This window comes from Dryas octopetala, chromosome 3 (assembly GCF_963921425.1).
Source record: "Dryas octopetala chromosome 3, drDryOcto1.1, whole genome shotgun sequence".
Lineage (NCBI taxonomy): Eukaryota > Viridiplantae > Streptophyta > Magnoliopsida > Rosales > Rosaceae > Dryas > Dryas octopetala.
Window position 1 is genome coordinate 23,612,211 of NC_141368.1, and position 22,519 is coordinate 23,634,729.

The following is a 22,519-nucleotide window of genomic DNA, read 5'->3' on the forward strand; positions in this document are numbered from 1 at the left end:
ATGGTTTTGACATTGCATTCAAGAAAAACAAATAAGATTAAAGTCCTTGAAGTACCGAGAGACTGTTCGTGCGCCACACCTATGGCTCACTCTCTCCCTTTCAGTTTTCATCTCGTGAAATCAAGGATTTCCATCAAGAATATAAGCAAGACACATTGGGTCACCTCGGCCTAAGCTTTTTTTTTTGTCAAACTCTGAGAGGTATTTTTGTCCGAAAGTGGCCAAAGAGATATGAAATGGTAGATTTTTCCTGCCAAAGCTATAAAAGTAGTCCCCCATTAATAAGAGTTATTTTATTAAATTGCCCAAATTATAAAGGTCCATTGATTTTAAATATCAAATTTTAATAACTTTTTAGTTTAGATTAGGTACTAGTTGAAAAGTCAAACTTTAATAAAGTAAAAGGTATTAGAATTCACAAATATTACATCAAATGCCACTACAATAAAAAAATAAAAAATAATATTACATCACAAATATTACATTAATTTATACTATATTATATTAATTTTTTTTTTAAAAAAAAAATCCAATCTAGTTATAACTTAACTGTGATTAGGGATGGCAACGGGGCGGGTTCGGGGCGGGTTTGCCAATACCATACCCGCCCCGCCGGGTAATCGGGTCCCCATCGGGGGTATTCGGGGCCCCTATTATTTTCAAAAAAATAATTTTTTTTATTAATAACATATCAAATTAATATAAATATATAATATAATAGATGAAATACATTAAAATTCATCATATTATATTACAATAACACTAAATCATAAAGAGAACACTATTAAATTTTAAAGATATGCAACAAAAATTACGAAAATAAATTAAAATATAATTATGTAATATAATATTTTTATTAAACGGGTATACGGGGCGGGGCGGGGATGGGGATGGTATTACCATACCCGCTTAATCGGGGCGGGTCCCCACGGGGATTTTCGGGGGCGGGGAATTTTGCCATCCCTAACTGTGATTGTTTTGGTAAATTGAAAGAGACAACTCTCACCACTATACTAGGTATTATTTTGAGTGAAAATATTGTTTTGACATCTAATTATACTATATTGTAGTACAATTTCTCTAAAAAAATTTCAATAAAGTCACAACTTAACTGTAATTGTCTCACAATTTAGCCATGTCGTTCAGTCACAACTAAATTTGAAGTTGTGAGTGTCGTACAATCACAATTAAATCTGAAGTTGAGACTACATTAGCCAACTTCCAAGACAATATAAAAGCCTCAAGGGCAATTTTGTCAAAACTTTATAAATTTTAACTAACACCCATCAAATGTGAGTCAAAGGACAAAAATGTCAAATGGAAAGGCCCAAATCAAAGGGACCAACATGTTTGTGACCTAATCTAAAAAACTACATTTAAATTTGGTAGTCCAATTAAAATATTATATGGTTTTTATGCTATTCTAAAAAATTATTAGGATTTTTTATTTAATTCTAATTTTCTAAAATTATAATAGCTATACAATTGTTAAGGATTAGTGTCTATAATTTTGAATTTAGGGTTTAAATGTTAATAATTGCATACATAAATTTGAATGTATTCGTAACACTATATTAACCTATAACGTCAGTTACCATCACATAAAATTTCTCTTCAGAAAAATGTATAAGAAAATGTTACTGTCATGCATAAGAGAATTTTACCATCACACAAAATAACCCATGAAAAATGTAAAAGAAATATATGGCCATTTACCAGGCTAAAAATGTGCTTCACTTTTATATGCACGCGTCATTATCAGTGTAAATAGACTTATGGACCGACCATAGGCTTTGTCAATCAACGCTCATAAGTCATCACAGAAAGTTTGCCTCATGGGAATTTTATAGGACTCGACGTTCACCCATAGGCTTTGTATTGAAATTGAAAAGCTTTTTTTCTTTCATTTGAAGTCATGAACTCATTTTTCAAAAGTTTTCCTCACACAAACATGAGATCCACATGGACCTAATTAAATGTGAAAAACCAATTACAAACTTGTATCCCCCGGGACTGTGTAGTTTTGTGCTGCTTTCCACCTAGTAATTACACTGTTTTCAATTAAACCTGCACAATAATGGCCTGCATAAATTGTAAATGTACCCAAATCAATTAACAAATTAAAATCAACATGATCAAAAGGGTCATTTATATGTTCTCCACCTTATGAGGTTCCAAAAGAATTAAGGTCCCATCAGCAGCAGATCCTGCAAAATCATCCTTGACAAAAACAGCATCAAGAGATCCGATCTCAAGTTGTTTCCTCATCAAAATGTTTCTCTCTTCATTTACTGGGTGGAGCTGGGGCCCATGCAACCCACTTGCCAGTTGCCACCCTAGCTAGCTAGCTAGATTATGTGTAACTATATATATTCCTCATTAAAAAGTATTAGAACCAACTTCTATTGGATTCGATCTCCAGAACAAAAATAAACCCAAATTAAATATATTACAACACTAAGTGAAAAAAATGGCGAAATTTTATACACAACAAGCTAGCAAAAAATATGGGCATACATACAAGATAAAACTGTCTTAAAATTTTTAAAGGTTCAATGACAGGACTACCAAAATCCTCAAAATCAAAGGTTGAATTAATGCCAGAGGTACCAAAGTACTCCACAACAACCAAGCCAACCTTGGATTCAATACCATCATCATAAATCAGACATAGAGATCGAGCAGCCAATATATATATAACGACAAGGATTACAGAATTAGTGGTTTGCTGAATGGAGTTGAAATTGAATAGTATTGATTGACATCATGATATGAGTTTGTTTGGAGGAGGAAGACATTGTGCGCCAGAGGAAGGTGGGCTCTCCTAAGCTAGCTTTCAACTTCCGGGTCTACAAAATATTTCTAAAACTTTTATTTTTTATTTTGAAAGAAAAATATTTCTAAAACTTAGGAAACAACTTCAATAAATAAGTTATTTACACTTACACCTACTGAAGTTTATCGTCTTTTCACATACACCCTCTGAGGTTTCAAAAATTACACATACATCTCCTGAGGCATATAACCCCCTCCAAGAGAAAACATTTGGCCACAATAAGAGGAGGGAGGTGCCCAAATAAGAATGTTGGACGAGTGCAAAGAGGTGGTGTGAACGTTTCAAGGGAAAGAGGAAGAGTGAGTAGATGAGTCAATGCATTAAGGGGAATGAGGTTATGTGCAACAATTTTGAAACCGCAGGGGTGTATGTTTAATTTTTAAAACCCTAGGGGTGTAAATGTAAATACTTTTGCAAGAAAAAAAAAAGTTTCTTCAAAACACTGAAATTTGAGAAATGTTATCCACAACTCTAATCTACTTTTTCCATTGACCTTCTCTTTTATTATTTTCATTCTGAAACCGTTTATTTTTTAGATCATTGTATGAAGATCATCTCTAACAAAAATCAACCAAATCAGAAATTTGTTAGCTGTGATCATATCAACAGACAGTTTGGTAATAGTTTGATTCACCATTTGTTTATTTAATAATGATTACATGACCAAACGATTTTCGATTTAGTTGATTTTTAACAAAGATGATCTTCAAAATATGAATGGTTCCGATCATAAAAATACATTGCATAATGAGAATAATAAAGGAGGTTGGTGAAGAAGGTGGATAGTGTTCCTCTTAAAATTTTATGACTGAAATAAAATACAAGTGATATGTCATTGATTTTTGAGAAAAAAAAGTCAATGGATCGAACCTCATTGGAATTTTAGTAAATAAATGGAATTTTAAAGGATTTGACTTTTGAGGCAAACTCAAAATGGTTCCTCCTTCGTCAATGCATACACAGTTATACACTTGAAAGAATTTCAGGGCCTGTTTCGGAGTGCTTCTGTAGCAAACACTTTTACTCAGTAGCACTTTCACTAGAAGTGCTTTTGCTAGAAACACATAATTTTTTTTGAAAAAAATCCAAGTACTTTATCAGAAAGCGCTTTCAAATACTTCACTAGGAAACGTTTCCAAGTACTTCACCTGGAAGCGCTTCCAAGTACTTCACCTAGGAAGCGCTTCCAAGTACTTCGATCTTAGAAAGCGCTTCTAAGTGCTTTTACAACCCAAAACACTTTCAATTTTTTTTTTTTGCCAAATGTAAACAAAAACACTTTCGATTATTTGGAAGTACTTTTAAACCTTTTAAAAGCATTGCCAAACAAGCACTCAATTTCATTCTAAGAGAAACAAAAAATTTAATTTCATAATTACTACAAGAAAAAAGTAAAAATTATTCTTAAAAAAAAAGTAAATAACAGGAAAAAAATTTGTGCACATATCTTGTAGAATCAATGCTGTATATATAAATTGGCCAAACAAAAAATTACTGTATATATAATTAGGGAAAAGATTTGGGATCTCAAAGCTTGTGCTTTAATTTATGCCTCAATCTTATGTGAAAAAATTAATTGGTGCACATCACTTTTTAATTGTTTGGTGATTATACACATCACTATATCAAATTAAAATCATTTTTATTAAAAGACCATTTTATCCCTCTAGAATCTAATGACCCTAATTCATCTTACCCATTTTTCTCTTTCAATTTTTTCTCCACGATGCTTCCAATTCCATATTCCTAATTCTCTAATTCATTATCAGACGTATGAAACAAATGCTACTGAGAAAGACTAGTAGAATCAAGAGTCCAATTTATCTATCGAGTTAATTACACTTATATCCCTGAGGTTTATCGTTTTTTCACATACACCTCCTAGGGTTTCAATAATTACACATACACCTCTGAGGTTTCAAAACTGTTGCATATAATCCCTTATAATGAGACGAAAAATGATGAGAAATTATGTAAAAAAACATGCTAAGGGGTGAAATATATTAATAAGATTACTCAAGGTGTAAGGTCCAACCTTAATACAAATATTTTATTTTTTGTTTATTTATTTTTTTCTCTTGTATGGGGTTATATGCAATAGTTTTGAAACTTCAGGGGGTGTATGTGTAATTTTTTAAATCCCAGGGGGTATATGTGAAAAGATGACAAACCTCATGGGGTGTAAGTGTAATCAACTCTTTATCTATCCTCTTTGTATCCTGAGACAGCCAAGTCTTTGCAACTAAATTTGGAATTTTGAGAAGGCTGATGAAGTCATCTTCTCGGTTCTTGGTCCTTGGAGTGTTCACCTCTCTGGGTCTATCTTCATGGTCGTTGACATCACAATCTGGATGATTTGTATCCTTTTGTTGAATTGGGTTATTGTTTATGGCATGAATTTTATTTCGCTCTACTTAATATTTTGGGGTGAGGTTAGGATTGGGAAAGAGTAAATAGGTGGCATGTGAAGGCCAATTCATATTCAAAAAAGGTAGATGAGCAGCAGAGGCAGAGCAATAGCATGTGTTCATTTGGTTCTTAATTGGGTGCCAATACCAAATTGCTAAGTACGGGTAGGGTACGATTGGGTAAGGTAGGGCGGGGGTGGGAAGGGGCAAGAATGGTGGATAGTTATGGTGAAATGGTGAATGGGGGAACACAATGTATTCTATTTATTTTTTGTATTTTTTTCATAATTTAAAGTTTTCTAAAATTTATAAAATAAAAAAAAGGTTAAAATGGTCTTTAAAAAAATAATGTAGTTAAATGAATAATGATATGAATATTCTATGTTATTGAGGCACAATTTATTGAGGTACCCTAGAAGGCTAGCACTCCCCATATAATTAATAGCCTCTTGACACACTCATTTATTTATCATTTATCTTTTGGCTTTTAGTTATGATTTTTTTGCACTAATACTACCCAAACTATTGGGGGTCTGCACATTCTTATTTTTAAAAAGCCTTTAGTTATTTTTAAAAGATGTGGAAACAAAATCCTAACATTTGATAACTCCCTACTCTCTCTACATTTGAAACTTTAATGCTCTAAAAGGTGGTGGAGTGATTTTTTTATTTTTTATTTTGCTTTATTTGTTTCATTGTACAACTATACCCTCAAAATATTTCAATAAAGGATATACTGTATTTCAAAATATTCCATTTTTTAAGAATCTTGTAACGCCAAAGAGTGTACAGTTGATAACTGTGAGAATATAGAGTGTTGTCCCACATTGAAAAAATATAACTTTGTCTAGTGCCTTATAAGAAATTGGGTTACTTCTCTCAAAACCATTGTCAATTCTTATGAATCACAAGTTTTGAACTCAAATCAGGCATCAATTATCTCACCGCAAGTTCTTGTAACACTCGAGAGTTATCTAGCTTACCTGAATACACACTTTGTGAAAAATCACATTGAAAGCATACATAATTCTTATGAACTACAACTTTTAAGGCACATGAACTCACAATTTCTGCTAAGTTAATTATGGTGGTGGTGGATAAAAGCATTAATTAATCCCCGGGTTTGGTTTATGAAAATCAGGCTCTTGGGAGAAGAGCAACACTAGGAAGAATGAATGTATCAATCTATATATTGTAATATATGTATCGATATCTACATGAACTGTAATATAGTATTGTCAGCATTATTAAAATTAATTAGTTGCTGTGGTGTAGTGGTTATCACGTTAGTCTTACACACTAAAGGTCCCCAGTTCGATCCTGGGCAGCAACAGCTAAGTTTAATTTTGTTTTCTACAACATCAAGTTGTATATGTGTGTGAAAGTAAAATACATTTGATGTTTTTCTTTTAACCAAAATCATCCTCGTATTTATTGTCATTTTCTTACTCATTAGTTAATAAACTGGGTTCTCTAATTTCTACATAGATTTTTTATCTTTGCTATCCATTTTCTATTAAAGAGTATATGAAAATACAACTCCGTTTTTCAAAGGGACAAATTTTGAACACCAATGAGTATTAATTGCACTAGAAGGTTAAAATTTAAAATTTTCTCTTTTTCTTTCATAAGCAACTATTCAGAATTTGTCTCATTTTAACAAGTTTGTATATATACATATATTTAGCTGAAAAAAAATTGTTTGTTAATAAAAGAGATGACTTTTTTTGGAACCCCTACCTACTCACTTGCAAAATATAATAAGTATGCTATTTTACCCTAATTTTTTTATTAATTTTACTAAAATTTAATTTTTTAGAAAAGAATATATACCAGCCACCAGTGACGGATCCAGGATCCATAACTTCATAACCCGGGGAGTTATGGTGTAAAAGTTTAAAAATACTTTGGGGTGGATAGATGATCGGCGGCGGCGAAATGTGATGGTGGAGGATTGTGACGCCCCAAAACCCAAGTAGTCACAATGCCACCTACCTTGAAAATACTCAAGAAAATAATACTCACACAACCTGGGTATTATAACCTCAAACATTCTCAAAATAGGTTAAGCTCTTTTTACAAAAATTTAAATAAGCACATTGGAAAAGAGTTTTAGCATCAATGAAAGATAAATGATAAAAACATAATTTATTAAATAAATAACCAACTTGTCATACTTAATTATAGATAGAATATGAAAGTGCTTGGAATGAGACAAATAAATACAACCAACCCAAATGATAAGTAGGAGATAATGTTTCAAGACAAATAAAAATGTTTAAAGACAACATCGAATCTCGCACATCAGCAAATGAGATTATGATTGACCTTCCTGAAGAAAGGATCTAAACCAAATAGAGAATTGGAGGTGATAAAAACCAAATAGGTCTTGACCTGTACTCAAAGAAAATAGTAAGGAGTAAGCATAACATACATTCATCGATTCCCCTCAGGGGACCCTAGCTAGGTTTTAAAAATATAAAGATAGGAATGCACATCTCAAATCAGAAAATCAGTATAAATTATTAAAAAAAAACCTTCTGCATGCTAAAACTCATTTAGGGTTTCATATGCTCAAAATCATTCCGAGCGCCCAAGTTTAGTAATCTTACTTGATGATCGAACCATAATGACCAACTACCCACCTGTCAGTAAAAACTAAACGGATAGCAAGAGTACCCATTTCTAGTTATTACCCATAGACTGAAAGTCTAACTGGCATCTATCAGTCTAAAGTATATATATAACCGTCTCCGGAGCTTTAGGGGATCAAAACCCAAGGTCATCCCCCCTCTTACTCTTAGGTATAAAAGAAATATCATAATAATAGATAAAACCATGCATTAACTGGTAATTCAAAAATACAGCAAAAATATTTATTATGTGGAAAATTAAAGGATCTCTAGCAGGGTGTGAAAACTTTCCCCTACTTGGATTCCAAAGATTGTCTTGGTCCAAAAAAATATAAGGTTAATTCACAGCTCTTTCGTCCACAGTGCCTTCTTGCTGGGAAACTAGAGTTCATTGTCCGATAATATGGTATTAACATTTAATCTTTGGTCATAAATGGTCTCGTAACTTGTCCATGATTAATTATGTTCAAAAATTTTGACCTCAATATCCAGTTTGATAAATTAATGTTACAGTGAATCACAATTAATCTGGTTCATTAATTTAATTTAGTTCTGTGAGTGTGATAAAATAGTTAATCATGTTCATTTATTAGTTTAAATAATATTCATAAATATATTCATTATTAATTTAATTTAATCATGATTAATTAAGTAAAACTTGAAATTAAATTAAAGTTAAGATTAACATTATATTAAAATTAGAATTGAAATTAAAAGGTTTAGAGGGTAAGAGTCTTACCATTGAAATTTCTTAAATTAAAATGTTAACACTGGAAGAATCTCCCCAAGAAGTAGCTTGATTTTTATCAGGAAAATTTGACATAATTTTCCCAATGAGTGATTTAATTTTTTTCTTATTGAAAATTAATTACCACAAAAAGGTAATTAATTAGCCTAACCAATATTTAGTTGGAATTTTTCTAAGGTGGGAAGGGTATTTTCCTAATGACTTTTCCCCAAAAAAGTTTGGGAAAAAAATCTTCTAAAGCTTGTAGAAAAATGGTGAAAAATAGTGGTGAAGGTGAGAAAATGTTTGGAAGAAGTGGAGGATGGAGTATTTTGAATTGTGAAGAAAATGGGAGAGGTTAGGTGTAACGTCCCAATTTGGGATCGCTACAGTGCCACCCATCTTAAGGATTTCCAAGAATATAAATCTTGTACCTCGAGCGTTATATCCTCAAGATTCCCTAAAACCAAAAATATAATTCTTGTACCTTGAGTGTTATATCCCCAAGATTCCCTAAAACGAGTTAAGTCTTTTTGTTTGATAGAATACGGGTTGAATCAGACTTCAAATGCCCACAAGATCTGATATAAACACACTTCAAACTATTTTTCAAAAAAGGCCAACCCGTTAGGGTGACGATTTTACAAAAAACCCTAAAAGATATTGTTAGATATTTTGCAAGAAAAACAACACCAACTATTGGTACTGTAGATGTTTGAAATATATTACAACTTAATAAAGGACAAAGAAGAGAAAACAAGGTTTCAACAACAGGAACAAGAGAACAAGGTAAAATACTAAGAGACCTTGTGGATGAAAGACAACATGTTCGAATGCCATGCCCAAACAGATTAGTCGAGATTGTCCAAGTGAGATCTGTAAGAAAACAGGTAGGGGGTAAGCATCACATATGTTCATAGCTTCCCCTCGGGAGGACTTTGGCTAGGTTTGAAAATAGTAGATACATAACTAGTGAGAAAATAGTTCAAAAAGATTCAAGTATGATTTTTGAAATCCACAACCTTTGAGTATGAGGCATGCAACCTTTCGCAAAACAGCTCGAATCTGAGTAGAGATATTACCTGATGATTGAACACAAATAAGAACAACTACGCTTACCAACCAAAAGTGTGACGCCCCAAACCCCTAGCTAGAAGATTTGATGCACCACAGCGCCACACTAATCATTCAGTCCTAGATGAAATTACCAAACTCGACAACTTGGATCTAGAAAGAACAATCAATGTAAGACTAAGTTTAAAATAAAGTACTGGGTTGGATCAGAATATAAATTATACAACGGAATAAATAAATCAAATACTTTGATTTCAAACTAACCCCCAAGATTACATAAATAAATAGTAACCTTGTACAATCATTTTCGAATTTAATGAGCTGAAGTAAATATTAAATCACTCTTTACAAATTGAAAGAGAAAATCACTTTTGGATTACTAATTGCCACATCTCCTCCATGCTACTTCTTCAGTCTTACTTAATCTGCAAAACCGACCGCTGCACCGTTAAATAGTATACTGGGTTAAAGAACAAACTTGGTAACATTGCACAAGCTCGTATGGGTAAACCGACTCACACCCACAATCACAAACAAACAGTGACAACAATCACACAAATCACGCATCTCCAAGACCTCATTTTCTCTAAAAGAAACTAATTAAAAAAAATTTCAAGTTCTTATCCAAAATACTGATGTAAAACTTTAGGTTTTAATCGACCCAAAATTTTGAGGTTGTTCTTGTATTCTAATAACCATATAACTTTATTTGGCCTCAAAAAAACTTATGGTTCTTATATGAGCATATTTGTACTTAAAATGTATAATTTCTAGAACTTCCAGTTCTAGAGTTTGATAAATCATAGATCTTCATAATCAAATGAGTACATAGATAAAAGTACAAGTTTGGGTTTGATATAGAACTTTATGACCAAAAGCTAGAATTCAATTTCTTTGTAATACAAGGACCTGAGTTCCAATAGAATTGTGTAAATATTAGATGTTCAACTAAATAATATATAGAAGCAATAGGAAACGTAAATCATATAGAATCCAGTAAGTAGCAAATTATACTTTTATTTGAGGATTCTAAGGATGCTTATCCATAACACCATGATGAGCATGAGTATTTGAAAGAAAGAAAAAAAAAATATGTAGAACACATGCCACAAGCAAACCGTTTAGGGAAGATAAATCATCCTTAAATCAGACACCAAATTGGAGATTTTCCAAACACTTGTATAATACAAAAATAAAATTCAATATAAACTAACGTTGCATGCCTATGTGAGATAGGATATTTTATCATGAAAATTAATCAATTTCATACTTTTATCATATATTACCACATACAGGAAATGAAATAGGATATTGAATTTAACCCAATAAAATGTATAGAGCAATAATAGAACCAATCATTGAACTTGATTTTCCAGATCCAAACCAAAAATAAAAATGATCAAAACTTGATACCTTACAAACATTATTATCCAACAAAGCGATTTTGTCTTGAGACCCTTCACAGATTCTCATTGAATGGAGACTGAGAAGGTTAGTGCATCATTTGCATTAATTTCGGCAACTAAAATATAAATTAAAAAAAATGAACAAATGAGTAGTTCGTGTTGATAACGTGTTATAAAATAAAATAATATAAAAACATAAAAGATGGAGAGAACAAAAGAGGGAATAGAGAGAAGTCAGAGTGTTCTTATTCTTCTCATTAGACTGTCTATTTATAGGCTTATAAATGATAGGACTCTTAATACAAATCATTAATCACCCATAAATTTGTAGGTTACAAATCACTAATTACCATCATTATGATATAAGTTACAAATCATTAAGATGTTTGTTAACAAGGACATATTTTAAGGCACTTCAAGTCAAGTGTTAAAGAAAATATGCATCGATTTATACCATAAAATACTTAATTCAGGACAAGTATTAACAAAATTCGAATTTACTGAAGTCTTTATTCATTTTATTGAAAGGAAAAATAAATACAGGGAAAGAAAGTTCAGGAAAGGACGCGAAAACGCTTTAAGGGACCTCATTGAGGAACCCTTGACCCAAGGCATCCCAATTCAGTTCGAGAAAAGCAGCTTTCGCTTTGGACTTAAAATAGTCGGCTATTTGGGCGAATCCATCCTTGAAACCATCCGAATGGGCTGATCCGACCCGATGAATGGCCTCGCGCAAGTCTAACTTGAGGAGATCGATCGCTTGATCAGCAGCGGTAAGCTCAAGTTGCGCTTGGACAAGATGCCATTCAAGACCAGTTCTTGAGCTCCGATCAAGACTGACACTCCTCCGCGACGCACCATCTTCGCGATCTCTACAACCAGACCAAGGTGGAGTTCGCACTTCACTACGACGACTAGAGACAGGGCCCTCCCTGGAAACCTATTGAGGAGAAGGGGGAGTGAGAGGTCTTAAAAAATGACAACCCTCATAAGAATGAGTTCTGGACCTGGACTCAAAATTGTGAGCTCGGGACTGGGTAGACCCCAGAGAAGTTCCATCGGAGGCATCGACAGACAAGGGAAAGACCACCCTTGTAGAGGTAGAACCTCGTTTGTCCTCAGCACAAACTTGCAGTTCAAGGTTCACTCTGCAACCCTTTCCCATAATGGAAATCACAATGGCAAGGAAACGAGAGAAGGATGACCAGGTATTTATAGCTTAAAAACATGATCAAATCTCTCATTCGAATTTCCAATGAATCCTTGAGATAACGGATCAGTGATATTTTTTAAATTAAAAAGGCCAAGGGCAAAATTAGTTAAGAAAATATCGCAAACAGTTGCCCCAAAATATAGGAAACCCGATAAATACAAAACAAGAAAATAAAAATGCGTTCAGAATTAAAAGGTGGAGTAAACCAAAATACAAACAAAGGAAAGGTCAAGGTACTACAATTAAGCTACAAAACAATATAGTAAAGCAACTATGGGGCTTCCTGTCTTCTGGCCTCATTTGGGTCCCGATCTGAAGTGAGTTGGAATTTTGTTCCCCGGACTCGACCTGAGCATAAGCATTGTGCTGATCCCCTTCCACCACCACTTGGGCTTAGATGTCAACTTGAGCGTTCTGGTCAATCTGATCGGCATCACTGCGAGCTTCATCTTCAGAATCTGAAATTGGAATGGGCCGATCTCCCGGAGTCATACCATGAAGGAAGGCATAGTCCGAGGTGACTTTTTGTTGAGCATCCATGTCTTCGGGACACCTCACTATCCGATGCTCCTCTGCTTCCCCGCGCTGGACAAACCCAAACCTGAAGAATCGAGTGCGATCAGTTCGAATAGCCTCCTAGCTAGATTCCTACTCCTGTTCTTTCTCTGACTTCTCGAACTCTAGGTTGTTCGCAAGCTTCGTTGCTTGAATCTTCAGTCTCTTTATCTCGCCTGCTTGAATGACATAGTTCTGAGCGTGGAGATCTCGATCTTCTTCATCAATTTTTAACTTACCTCATAAGTCTTTGAGATCCTTTAGCACAACCTCGAGCTGAAGGCGAGACTGGGAAAGGTTCTTCTCAAGCTCTTCCCTCCTTGACCTTTCGGCCGCTAGCTCACGTCGGGCAAAGGCATGTCGACCATCCTGAACGGCGGAAAGCTTGTTCAACTACACAACCACGCAACCAAGGTGAGATCAGGGTAAAAAAAAAAAAAACTTGCGGCTAACTAAATTCAACGAAGGAATAAAGGAGCTACCTCGTACAGCGCGGCTGCCTTTTGATAACTCACTTGAGCATCAGTCAATAGGATTCCCTTCTTCATATCCACGAGAAGGATCACCCCCCGTATCACAGCCAGCGCCACCGACTCGAATTTCTCGGAGTCTGCAACCGAAACGTGGACCCCATCATTCTTTTTGAACTTAGAACCCACTTGGAGTGGACAATATTCGAAGAGGACGCAGGTGAAGAAGACCCTGCATATCGGAAATGCGGAGGTGGAGGGGTCTGTTCGGAAAGAGGAATTGATCCTGGGGAGCAGACATTTGCAGAACATTTCCCAATCTCAAGCGAGTTTGACGATCGGAGATCAGGGAAGGTATATTAGACTCCTCTTTAGGACGAGCTTCCACCGCCTTATCTGATTCTTTTTGCTTCTCTTGCCTTTTCCTTTTCCGATCCTTAATTGAACCCTGAACGATTTCAAGCTGGCGAGGCATTCGCTCGATCTGATGGTCAGAATTGGTGGTCTCTGAATCGGATGAATTAGGATCGAACTCGATCCCAAAAGCTTCTCTTAGCCTTCTGAACATCTCTTTTCTGACCTTGGTTACGTGAAGATCTAAAGTCTCAACCACCAAACTCCCCGCAAGATACTTTGGATTCCTGTTTTCAATCTGCGAGGTGATCTCTTCTTAGTACGGAGCGTAGATGATGGACTAGCGTTCACTTGAGATCCTACGAAGCAAATGATCGCTGGTGTAATAGTATACGTCATGTTGTTGGTTTCCTAGGATAAACTGAGTTCGCAGGAATTCAAACCTTTCGTGCCAGTTTGATGTTGGTATAGCAAGTTTTGTCTGAAAGAAGGATTTGAAAGAAGTTAGTAATCAATTTTCTTTGCAAACAACATCAATATCGAGATCGTGAAGATCATTAAATTGGGGAATACCAGGATTAGAAGAGAAATCTCGGGGAAGACCTATCCCTTTGAGTTCGGGAGAAGCCCAATTCCCAATCACCAAAATGGGTCTCTCTTTCAAACCCCTATGTGAAGTAGGTCAAGAATGGAAAAGTTTTTGATTTTTCTATTTAGGGGTAAAGTAATAGGTCGTAGTGCCCTCTTCATCAAGGCGCTGATTCCACTGATAGAAGTATGTAGAACAGGTTGACAAATCCTAGGGCAACCCCATGAGTAAGACCAAAACCTAAAAGGGTGGAGATTAGCTGAAAGTAGCTCGGGTTTAGCTGAAAAGGGTGAACTCCCATACATACTAAGACAATGTGGAATAGGGGGTGCAAGGGAAATCTAATGTACGGGAAGGAATAAGAAGAAATGACTATGGCATCCTCGGGAATACCCTCCCCAGTTACGATGTTAGCCCCTTGAGGAAGAGGAGCAAGACTAACATCTTCTAGAAATCCGTACTCCTAGGCTAGATCTCTTAGGCGCTTAGTAGAAGGATTCCAGAAACTATCGACAGTTTTGCAGGCCTTGCCCTTCCTACCCATCCCGAAGAAAAATAAAGAAAAAAGAAGAAACATAGACTTACTCGAGAGGAATATCGAGGCGTGAATTGCAGAACACCAGGGGCAATTGAAACTCGAGCGACAATCGAAGTTACTGGATTGTAGAGAGAACTTCAAAGGAATGTTTAGGGCGGACGCAAAACAGAAGCAGAGAGGAGAGGATGAAAATTTTGAAATTGGGATTCGGCAAAGTGAAGTGTTGGTTAAACGTCCACTGATTTGATGGCTATTTGATGGTTTCCTTGGGGAGATTAGGAGGCGCTATAATTGAAAACCGGCATTAATTTTCTCTCACCCAACCAGAAACAGACATGTGGCCAGAGAGAGAGAAAATGGGGGCAGTGTGGGCTTTAATTAAATCACATATGATGGACAGGGCTTAGGTGTGTTGAGGCCCATATGGGATTATTAATGAGTCAATCATATGAGAAGCCCCTAGAGAAATCAGCCCATCAACCAAATGTAGGCCCGGATTAAGGATCAAACTTTGAACACGTGATAAAAGGGGCACTTCACATTCCTGTAATAGAGGAACGTGGGTGTTGATCAACCCATGATCTTCCCTTTCCGAGGGGAAACCATCCATACAGGAAGTGGATAGGAAGTGACGGGAGTGCGGAAAATTGAGTGATTAGCTTAACGAGCAAGAATTGAGGATCTATAAATAAATCCATATATACACAACAGTAAAAGGTAAGCATTCATCTATGAATTATCCTATCAAACTGAGCAGTTACTTATTTAGGCATCAGAGTGTCTTTGACAGGAGGACTCATCTTGAATTTCATTCATCAAGAAGACTGTCAATCAACATTTTTTGTCTCGAGGTCAGGTTCTTTCGACCATTTATTTATTATTAAGCTAATCAATTTCTTTCTGAAAATTTTAGCTCTAACAACCATCACTAATAAGTTACACAATATTCAAAGGTAACGGTGGTCATCCATTTATTAAATCTTATGATTTACAACATTGGGGTAATTTTCACCATGCCAATTTCAGAAAAAAAAAAAAAAAAAAAAAAAAAAAAAAAAACTAAAAAAAATAAAATAAAATACAAAGTCCCGCGGGCTGCTTGAACAAGCGTTTTTATTGGCTTTGGTCTTTTGAAGAGGCTGACATTTTCTGAACCAGAAATTGAAATTTGAATGGATTGTAGGTCGGCAAGAAACGAGCTCTCTAAAATTTGATGGAACCCCTCCAACTCATAAGTCATAAGACAAACACATAACCACTCCATGACCATCTCACTCTCTTCACTCTCTTCCATACTCAGACCAAAACCATTGTGGTTTTCACTTTACTCTCTGCCCAGAACCTTCTGTATTTCTTCCCCACTAGCTCCAAGAAAGCGCATTTCCGCGTCAAGAAACAGTGTTGGGGTTAGGGTTAAGGTCTCCGACGCTCTTCAGCTGAAAGAGGACTGGTTGGACTCTCTCTCGTGCCCTTTTCCTCAAAGCAGTGAAAACCTTGACGGCAAGGAAGATTCGACCAAGACAAATTCGGGTTCTAGTTGGGTCATTGGGATCGACCCGGATGTATCTGGTGCTTTGGCGCTTTTGAAAGGCAATGACTCTGACTCTGGTTGTTCTGCTCAGGTTAGTAGCCTGCTACTACTGTTTAATATTTTTATTTTGTATTTTTATTAACTTAATTTTTTAGTGCAATTATTTAGTTTAGTGGCAAAGCTTGGATTCTGGGTACCAATTTTACTTAAATTAATAGTTTGTTATTGATTTCTCTGACCTGGAGGCTGATGGTTGAACTCGAATAGGCAAAAGGCTCTTGGTTATATCAAAATTTACTTGCAAAATTAGGCTGTGCGCAAAAATCCGCAAATGGGTTATGGATAAGGATAACCAAGAGCCTAATTGGTGATATCAACATTAGGCTCTTGGTTAAGGATAACATTATGCTGTCAATAAATCTGGAGCAACAATTAGGCAAATCGGAGACCCATTAAGACATCTAAGATAAATAGATGAATAGCGTGGTTCCGATAAATACTGAAATGGTCACCATTTAATCAAATGGTTGAATGGTCTTCAACTTGTCAAATTTTTGCAAAGATTCAACTTAGATGGATTTGCCATGTTTTTCTTAGATTCACTTCCAAGCTTTTGGGTACTTCAATCAGGTAAAACAAAACATAAGCTTTGCATATTTTATCTACTTTTATAGAAATTTTTTGTGCTAATGATTGGAAGCCATAATTTTATATGAAATTTGCTACTTGATAGTCTTAGTAGTGTGGAATCATTTTTTTATCTGCTAGAAGAAGATCATCATGTTGACTTTCTCAAGTCTAGTATTAAAGAATCAATACAAAGTAGGATAAAGAAGGTAAAGCTAAGAAGTGTATGTGTGTGGTGTTTGTGTATGTTCTAGTTTGAATGCTTCCTAGGTATTTGTTTCACATAACAGTAAACAATGGAGGTAATACCAGAATATATAAACAGAAGATGCAGAGTCATGAAGTGAACCCATTATCTAATGTGTTTGTGTGGGTATGTGGAGGGATACTTGTTTTTAGGACTTGTATTTTTCAGAGCCCACAAGTGGATTACGACTATGAAGTGGCATATATATAGTAACCTTATACTTAAAATAGAGCTGTGAAGCTGGACAAGTAATATAGAGTTTATTGATTGTTTAGTAATTCCCTGCCATACTTTCAGCAAAGCAGAGTCCTCATGATGTATAATTAATTCCCAAGTGTGGTTCCACTTTGTTGCTTTAGTTGCCAACTTCTGTATATAAATGATTACCTATATCGATAAAAGTTGTTTCTTCGAAGAAAAAAAGAGGATATGCTAAATCTTTAGAGAGAAAGTGTGAGATATATTGCGATACGGCATTAAAAGTGAACATGTGACAATAATCATGGAGATAGAAAGGAGGATGGGTGTGTGAAGAGCAACTATGCTGACGAGCAGGAACAAGGGCTGGAACTTGATATATGGAACCGCTTTGTCTTAAAACTAAATGTGAAGGTTTATATTTTCCATTTAATGTAGGCATACTCTATTTTATTCTTCATTTTTGTTCAATTAAACGCAAAGAAAAAAAGAAAATAAAAGAAAAGGAGTTTATGAAGAAGAATTTTAAGACGGGCAGGAGATGGAGAAAATTTTGTGCATAGGTCATCTCATAGGCACTTTTATAGACATCATTTATTTGTTGGGATACCGTATTTCTTTCTGCTGTTTCTTACACTCAGGAGATGTGTCAAAAGATGTTTCCATGTGATATCATTACTTGAAAGTTGAGATAAATCTTCACTGCTGGCAATTGATGGATGATGATAATAATAAAACATACTCTTGCTACAAATTAATGTTGTGGTGTGGGCTTTCTTCCATTCTACTGTTTGGGTTTTCTTGAAATTCAGGTTGCAAATGGTGTAGGCTTCTGACTATGGTACTCGGGCCTAGGATCTTGTTCAGTCTGCTATGTATTATATTTCTACCCGTACTAGTATCCTTTTTCAGATGTTGGAAGCATAAGTACTTAGCTTAAACATGGCTCAAGAACAAGCTGGCATGGAAACTGTTATTCTGTTGACCTGCCGTACTCTAGATGTGCCGTTGCTGTTTGGGTGCTTCCAAAAGTAGTATAGGTCAGTGTTTGTCAGTTAATTAGGAAAGTTCTAAACAGTTTTAGTGAAGTTCCTTTGTGCAATTGAGATTCCTTCATGAATTCAAAGGCATGCATTTTCACTTATTAATATTGTTTTGATTATTTGTGAGATCGACAATTTTCCCTAACAACTTATGCAATCTCCTTTTTCTTGTCCAATGTTTCAGGTATATGACTCCCCACACGTGAAAGTACTGGTTGGTAAAAGAGTTAGAAGACGTTTAGATGCAAAATCTATAGTTCAGTTGCTCGGCAGTTTTGATGCTCCCCTTGGTACATTTCTGTTGTAAAATGCTTATCTTTCAAATTATGTCAGACGGCTGAATTTCAGCATTGGGATTCATTTTATTTTCTTTTTTGGTTGAGGGTTTGAGCTTGCTTGACAGACTGATTTCTTTTCTACTTTTGTTTTATTGGCATTTGGCAGACCATTGTAGCATTAGATACTGGAATTTATGTTCCCGTTGTATTTAAAGTACTAAATGTGAATTCAAATTGTGCAAAGCACAAATAAATCCGTACTCAATGTTTCAAATTAAATATATGGTCTCTTGTTTTCTTTCATCAACTTCTTTTATCATCAATTTTTTTGCGTACTGAATTCGCTCTTTCATGTTTAAGGTACGACTGCGTTTATAGAGCAATCAATTCCGTTTCCAAAAGATGGAAAACAGGTCAGCATGATATATCTCAGTTGAAGGTTCCCGTGGACATTTCTTTTTTTCTTAAATATGTAATCAATTCCTGTGTTTTCTTTGTGTGTTCTATTTTGTTGAATGTCTTATATTGTTGATATCATTTCCAGTTTGCTTGAGTGACTGCCAGAAAGTGGAAAAGGAAAAAAGAACCGTTCAAAGTGTTATTACAGTCTTTCTGAGAGTAATTCTTCTTTTTTTTTTTTTTTCCTTGCAATGAAGGGATGGTGGAGTGGAGGTTTTGGGTATGGACTATGGCTTGGGATCTTAGTTGCCTTGGGGTTTTCGGTTGTTCCAGTGCCATCTCTTTTGTGGAAGAACAAATTTGAACTCACTGGGAGCATGTCTTCAAAGGTTGTTTTGGTCCCAACTATTTATGCTTTCACAGGCTGTCTACAGCAGTTTCATTCTTTTTGAATGTTCCATCTTCAGAAGTTCTCATAAATTGTGCTGAAGAGCACTGCCATGCTAAAGTCAATTCATCAAGTTTCAGTATACAATGTGGAATTCTCTCAGAAGGTCATATCAATATTGCTGAAAATTTTATTGATGCCACGTTCTGAACGTTGATAAATTACTTTGTATTGAAGGTTTCTTATCTCGTACAGTTTGAATAATGGAAATAGAAATCATTGGTTTGATTTGAATCTTACACTTGAGTGGTGGACCCTCTGTTGCTAGCATTTTTATATTTAAACTAGTAGGCCTGGTACGGGAACTGTAAAGTGATTGTTTTGACCTAATAGTGTTTATGCTAGTGGTGTCCATGAATAACTAATTAATTGCAATTACACATAATCACATACACCTATGTGTCATGCATGTCTATTCATGTACTCCACTGAATGTATGTATTGTTATATTGGAATTTGCTGTATCATCTTGTAGTTGTGTTTCGTATACATAAATGTTCTTCGTCTGAAATGGGAGTCATGTTAATTGAACTACTAGTTTAAAATCTAAACTAATGCAGTGGTATAAACTCTAGGAAAATCTTGTTGTATTTGATATTATATAATTGATTTGTTTTAGGCTATCGTCTATGTGAGAAGTTATTCTATTTGACATTCATGTAGCATCCATGAATACAGTCAACTTCATGTTATAACTTATAAATGCTGAATTTTGACTTGATAGGATGATAGCCGGAGGCTTGCGTCTACATTATTTCCACCATTGAGTTCCATGTTGGAAAGGAAAAAGGATCACGGTATTAATTTTATCTTCTTAATTAAATATGATATTTTTATTATTGCATACAATAATAGTAAATTTCTGTAGATTGGGAAACATAAATGGAACTTGGTCATACCTTTGGATCATGTATTATTTTGGATGACAGTGCTGATAAAAACCCAGGAATTCCGCCAGCTGTGTCAAGGTCTAGAAAAGCCCAAACTACATGATTCAGAAATATCTCAATTAAATAATTTATGTTTCTCATAACAAAAAAAAAAAAACTTGAAACTACATGTTTCAAACGTTTTCTCCCTACTTCTGATAAATAAATAAAAGTTTTCTCCCTCCTAGAACCCTAGCAAAAAAATGTTGACTACTTGACTCTATTAGAGGACATAGTCTATATAAGTTTATGATCCATTTCCAGAGCTATGCCAAGGCCTCTGTGATGTATCAATGTACTGTAGAGCAAAAAGCATTTTTAATGTAGGTTTTTTTCATCATTCTTAAATTTTGGATCCATTTACTAACATATAATGCTCTTTGGCCAGGTGGAATTTCCCATGCCTTTGGGAGATTTCCATATTGATTTGGAGCAAATTCTGTATAGAGTCAATGTCCCTAGTTGCCTCTCACTAGGGACTTGATTTCATTTACTAAACTTTCGATGCTACACTAACCTTATATGAGCTGATGCTATAATCACATGACAAAAGAAGTTTCAGTTTTCAATTTACTACATTCTTCTTTCCACGTTTCCTGAAAATATTGTTTCTGATTTCTTTCTTCTTTCTTTATACTTTTAAGTAACAGAAACAAATGTACCAAATCTGTTTTCTTTTTAAATTCCTGGAAGAAAAGCAGAAAATAGGAAATGGCAATGTTCTCAAAGGACATCAAAAAATTCTACCTCAGATGGAAACTTGTCATCTTTGCAGCTCTTCCTTGAGTTGCACGATGTATCTGCCCTTGTTCAAGGATCTTCTTAAAGTTAAAGTGCTCCATAAATTCTTCATAATAGTCATAACACTTGTTGAAAGGAAGTATCTTCCTGGATGCCTAGAAAAGAATCTGTCAACAAGTAAAGGGCATCCTTAAGGGCTTTAGCATACCCTAATGGACCCTGTAATGCTCATGATGACCAAGAATATCAGTCCCCAATTCCTCAACTGCAACACTTTAAAAATAATGATCCATTTACTTTTCACTCTACATGCAAACCAAACACTTGTTTTTAGCAGGGATGCTATTTAAAATTGGATAGATGAGTTCCATCAAGGTTTTGTGGAATAACCATAACCTTTTTACCATATGGTCCCTTTTTTCTGTTTATGTTTTTTTGGCTGTGCCTTATCACTATATTTCTGTCATAAGAGAGTTTAACATTTCTGCTTAGTATTTAACCTCTCAATGTTGTGGAAAACCAGCGTTTGATAGATTTATTTTGTATCAGTCACGAAGTCCCTTTAAATGTATTGGTTTAGTGAAAAATACTTTAAAATTTTAAAAATATCTTATTATCCTTGTCCCATGGACTTTAATATTCTCCGATTTTGCCTGATATTCTAGGAAGGGCTGAGGCTCTACTCATTGCTGCATATGGAAAAGGGCTAAAGATAAAATCAGACTCGTCATGCAACTCAGAAGTACTGGTGCCTTAGAATTGGCAGATTTCCCTAACATCCTAATTTATCACCATTGCTTGTTTTAGTTGCTTTTGAGAGTCTATTATCAAGAAGAGTACGAAAGAATCTCTTCTAAAACAAAGAGAGGAATGGTCAATGCAGCAGCTTGAAAAGATTCAATCTTCTTTAGCCTCAGTATCTGTACCAGATTCAGAAACTGGTATGACCATTTATTAGAATTTATTGTTAATTTAGAATGAGGGTACTTTTGTAACTTCCCAGACTAGTTAATATAAGTAGGACATGGGTATAGGGTTGAGAGCTTATTGTTCTTTTGGTATTAAAAACCTTTCGAGAATTTTGCAGGAAAACAAAATTGGAGATTTTGTACTGTTGGTGCTAGCAGCCGTGAGGATCATGTTGATGTCAGCGTACACTTGACATTGCGGAAATCATACCTCTTGATAATGTTGGGTGTAAAATGATTGACAATTATGTGAAGATTGGGCATAAAACCAAAAACAAAAATATGTAGGTTCATAAAGATAAACAAA

At 35.0% G+C, this 22,519-nt stretch overlaps 2 protein-coding genes and 1 non-coding gene across 3 annotated transcripts; 2 read left to right on the top strand and 1 right to left on the bottom strand.

Moving 5' to 3' along the window:
• The first annotated feature begins 6,504 nt into the window (after positions 1-6,504).
• On the top strand, positions 6,505-6,577 carry TRNAV-UAC (transfer RNA valine (anticodon UAC)). Its single transcript has one exon. It is a non-coding gene; the product is annotated as a tRNA-Val (tRNA).
• A 7,515-nt stretch (positions 6,578-14,092) lies between these two features.
• Positions 14,093-15,140, bottom strand: LOC147291899 (uncharacterized). Its single transcript, XM_086236058.1, has 3 exons — positions 15,123-15,140; positions 14,463-14,728; positions 14,093-14,356 (listed from the first exon to the last, which is right to left on the bottom strand). The coding sequence occupies exons 1-3, from the start codon at positions 15,138-15,140 to the stop codon at positions 14,188-14,190; spliced, it is 453 nt and encodes a 150-aa protein (XP_086092184.1). The 3' UTR covers positions 14,093-14,187.
• An 803-nt stretch (positions 15,141-15,943) lies between these two features.
• On the top strand, positions 15,944-22,186 carry LOC147291900 (Holliday junction resolvase MOC1, chloroplastic-like). Its single transcript, XM_086236524.1, has 6 exons — positions 15,944-16,425; positions 18,634-18,739; positions 19,088-19,140; positions 19,384-19,515; positions 20,299-20,371; positions 21,910-22,186. The coding sequence occupies exons 1-6, from the start codon at positions 16,066-16,068 to the stop codon at positions 21,999-22,001; spliced, it is 816 nt and encodes a 271-aa protein (XP_086092650.1). The 5' UTR covers positions 15,944-16,065; the 3' UTR covers positions 22,002-22,186.
• The last annotated feature ends 333 nt before the right edge of the window (positions 22,187-22,519 follow it).

What these genes read in the sequence shown, in the direction of transcription:
- LOC147291899 (XM_086236058.1), bottom strand. An exon ending in GCCCTAGGATTTGTCAACCT is followed by an intron (nt 14,357 to 14,462) that starts GTTCTACATACT and finishes CCATTCTTGACC; the next exon opens with TACTTCACATAGGGGTTTGA.
- LOC147291900 (XM_086236524.1), top strand. Translation starts at nt 16,066, where the DNA reads ATGACCATCTCACTCTCTTCACTCTCTTCCATACTCAGACCAAAACCA. An exon ending in ACTCTGGTTGTTCTGCTCAG is followed by an intron (nt 16,426 to 18,633) that starts GTTAGTAGCCTG and finishes CCAATGTTTCAG; the next exon opens with GTATATGACTCCCCACACGT. An exon ending in CTGGGAGCATGTCTTCAAAG is followed by an intron (nt 19,516 to 20,298) that starts GTTGTTTTGGTC and finishes TTGACTTGATAG; the next exon opens with GATGATAGCCGGAGGCTTGC.